At 39.0% G+C, this 4,110-nt stretch overlaps 1 protein-coding gene across 1 annotated transcript; it reads right to left on the reverse strand.

The window, feature by feature from the left end:
* Window positions 1-2,435: 2,435 nt before the first annotated feature.
* LOC145095746 (uncharacterized) lies at window positions 2,436-2,909 on the reverse strand. Its single transcript, XM_079033577.1, has one exon. It carries the CDS (start codon window positions 2,907-2,909, stop codon window positions 2,436-2,438), a length of 474 nt encoding a protein of 157 aa, XP_078889703.1.
* Between the last annotated feature and the right edge of the window lie 1,201 nt (window positions 2,910-4,110).

Consider the following 4,110-nt stretch of genomic DNA (forward strand, 5'->3'; position numbering starts at 1 on the left):
AAATTTTCTATGCAGAAAAATGAAAAAGAAAATAAAATTAATGCAATATGTACAAAATTACATGCAACCTACATGCAATGGGATTTATGCATGGATGGATACCCCTCCCCAAGCTGAAAATATAGCATTGTCCGCGATGCTTGGAGAGAGGCATATCCGGTCTATTGAGGACTGAATGGTGGAGGATATGGTGGGAATTGTGAAGGATAATCAATAGGATAAAATGAAGGCCATTGGGGTTGGGATGATGATGGATGCTACAGCTGCTGGGTGGGCAACACAAGTACTCGATGGATATCACTCAACAAATGATGAATGTTGCGGTTATGCTGCTCTTGAGCCACCCATCGCTGATCCTTCTCAGCCCATCGCAACTCTTCTTGGGCCCAACGCTCTTCTTGAAGGTTACGGTAGTCGTGAAATTCAGAGGTGATTTCAGCAACTCCCATATAAATCTCTCTTACTTCCTGCTGGAGGCTCATGTAATGATGATCTAAGCGTGCAAACTCGCCCATGTAAAGGTTGTGTTTGGGAAAAGGAATAGGGCGAGATGAGCTGGAAGCACCTGCAGTTGTAGTTTGAGCAAGAGGAGTGGAAGTGGTGGTTGAAGGTCTACGGGCTGCAGTAACACCCAAGTTGGATTGGAGGTGCCAATTGGTAGAAGGGATGTCATTGGCCAAGGCTAATATCTTCTTATTTCTGCTGTTGATGCGTAAATACTCTTTACCATCGACGATCCAATGAACATCCCTATTGGGATGGTGGTGAAAGAGATGCATGATTTCCAAAACCTCAAATGATAAACGAGTACGACCCGGAATTATATTGGTTGGATTGTTGGGTAGATGGAGGCTAAGATGTTCAGCTATAATAGATACCATGCCTCCACAATGAAGCTGACCACCATTTCTCAAGGCACTTCGGAGCATTTTCTGAACTACCCAACATCCGAAATGAGGGACTTCCTCGAGCTTGTTAATCATGCACCATAAAACTTCTAATTCTTTTTTTGTTCGCCTTGCTAATCTCTTCTTGATGAAATAAGAGAGAAGCAATAATCCGGTGGGTGACCTTCAGAACCGGATGAATAATACTAGAATCTTTGGCTGTGCCTGACTGAAACTCATATTCACAAGAGATACTTCTCCAAAACCTTCCATAGTCTTGCTCAAATACAACATTTTTTCTGCCCTTTGCTGTATATATATATATATATATATATATATATATATATATATCCCTTTTTGCTTTAGGAGCACCAATGATATCACAAAGGGTATCAACATGTATTTGATGAGATTGATTGAGCAAACGAAAGGTGAGGATATGTGTCTGGTAATCAAAGGCAATTAAGGACAAGAGTTCCAACATTGGTGTTTGATAACTGACAGCATGGAGATTCAATAACCCTTCCCAACCAATGTTCTCAAAGTGCTTGTGGACACCTTTATAGATATGAAGGTATTTGAGGGCTTGGATGTCCACAAATTTTTGTGCCCCTTTTAGCCTTTGAATGAGGGTTGCATACAACATCTCTTGTTAATTGGACTAAAAAATAAGACCAAATTCATATGGGTTTTCCATGGGTTGTTGGTCTTAGTCATCATTGGTTTCTTGACCACCTATATGTGAGGTCCTAATTCTAGCCCTTTTTCCACGGGAAGCCATTGTCCAATTGAATTTAAAAAAGTTTTCCACACAATGTAGGACAATTTAAACTCAAGAGTATGCACAAAAACTAGCAATATCACCAAAATCACCCCCAAATCTAAGTATATGCACATGTAAAGAGTTAGAACAATTATACCAATTTGTGCTTGAAAATGGTGGTAGGGTGATGTCCAATGCGTTCCTAAACTTTCCCCAAGCTTATCCTACAAGAAATTTCAAGCATTAGGTCGAGATTTGAATACCCGAAAATTCTAGGATTTGCTCAAACCCCCCAAAATCGGCCATGAAAGGGATGAATTTGAGTTACAAGACAAAGAAGATGAAGAAAAGAGAAGAATTGCAAAATTGAGGAGGATTGAGTGATTTTAAGGGTTTTTTCGAAGAGGCAGTAAGGGGAGAAGAGGAGTTGCAGGTTTGGGAAAAGAATGAGTTAAAAATCGAGTTAAAACTTTAAAAACGTCCAGGTTTGTTTTTTGGGTTTACACAACCTGTGTAAATTAAAGGGAAGCATTTACACGGCCGTGTAAACTTTTGTAAAGGCTAAAAAATTTGATTTTTTTCACTTTTGGGAAATGCAATCAACCAATCCACTACTGCCCGGAAAATGATTTTTTACCCTCTTTAAACATGAAAATTTTTTTGGAAACTTGAAAACGAAGAGAATACGATGAAAAATTAAGAAATGACAAAAATACCCCCGGGTTGCCTCCCGGTTAGCCGCCCCTTTTTAATGTCTTTGGCTCAACTTGGACCCCAACTATTTGTCAATCTTGGTACTTTGGATCCATTACTTCCTCCACTTCTTCGTTTTTGACTTGAAATCCTTCATAATAAGGCTTCAAACGGTGACCATTTACCTTTAAGATCTTCCTGGTTTTTTCACTTGTGATTTCTATTGCACCATGCTCAAAAACTTTAGTTACAACAAATGGTCCCACCCAACGGGACCTTAATTTACCAGGAATCAATTTAAAACAAGAATGGTAAAGTAGTACCTTCTGAATTTTTTGAAATACCTTGCGTGTAATCATCTTGTATGCTTTGGTCCTTTCTTTGTAAAGAACCTCATTCTCATAGGCTTCATTACGGATCTCCACAAGTTCTTGTATGTCCAGCTTCCTCTTCTTTCCCGATTCACTTAGATCCATGTTGAACTGCTTGATCGCCCAATAAGCTCTATGCTCCAACTCAATGGGTAATCTACATGGCTTACCAAACACAATGCGGTATGGAGACATTCCAATTGGAGTTTTGTATGCAGTGCGGTACGCCCGCGAAGCATCATCAAGGCGTGTACTCCAATCTTTCCTTGTTGTATTCACGGTTTTCTCCAAAATACCCTTGATTTGTTGATTGCTCACTTCGATTTGTCCATTTGTTTGTAGGTGGTATGTTGTGGAAACTTTATGAGTAACACCCTATTTCTTCAAAACACTCCCGAGCATACGATTGCAAAAATGTGTACCATGATCATTGATCAAGGCCTTTGGAACACCAAATCTAGAAAAAATGTTAGCTTTCAAGAAATCTATCACAACTTTTGAATCGTTAGTACGGGTAGCTTTTGCTTCCACCCATTTGGAAACATAATCTACAGCCAAAAGTATATAAGTAAAACCCGAAGATGATGGAAAAGGTCCCATGAAATCAATGCCCCAAACATCGAAAATTTCACAAACTAAAATGGGATTTAGGGGCATTTGATACTTTGAGCTTAAAGAGCCCATCTGTTGACATTTATAACTGCTTGAACAAAAGACATAAGAGTCATGGAAAATACTTGGCCAGTAAAATCCACTCTCTAATACTTTTCTTGCAGTCCTTTAAGGACCAAAATGCCCTCAACAAGCATAAGAGTGACAGAATGTTAAGATAGAAAGTACCTCATGTTGATCCACACATCGTCTAATCATTTGGTCAGCACAATATTTCCACAAATATGGCTCATCCCAAACATACCTCTTGGCTTCTTTCTTGATCTTGTCTTTTTGCCATCGAGTCCAATCTGGTGGAAACTAATTTGTGACGATGTAGTTCACAATATCGGCATACCATGGGGCAACTTTTGCTGAAAATAAGTTCTCATCAGGAAATGCATCATGAATGGGAGTCGATTCATCAGGAGAAACAATCTGGCTAAGATGATCAGCTACAAGGTTTGACTTTCCGCTCTTGTCCTTGATTTCAATATCAAACTCTTGCAGGAGTAATACCCATCGAATGAGTCTAGGCTTCGAATCCTTCTTTGCAAGTAAATATCTAATTGCTGCATGATCAGAATAAACAATGACTTTAGAACCTAGCAGATATTGACGAAATTTATCTAAAGCAAATAGAATAGAAAGCAATTCTTTTTCAGTTGTTGAGTAGTTGGATTGTGCATTATCAAGTGTTTTCAAGGCATAATAAATGACAATAGGAATTCGATCTTTTCTTTTC

Source organism: Lactuca serriola, chromosome 3 (assembly GCF_051521515.1).
Source record: "Lactuca serriola cultivar US96UC23 chromosome 3, Lser_US96UC23_V15, whole genome shotgun sequence".
NCBI classification, from domain to species: Eukaryota; Viridiplantae; Streptophyta; class Magnoliopsida; order Asterales; family Asteraceae; genus Lactuca; species Lactuca serriola.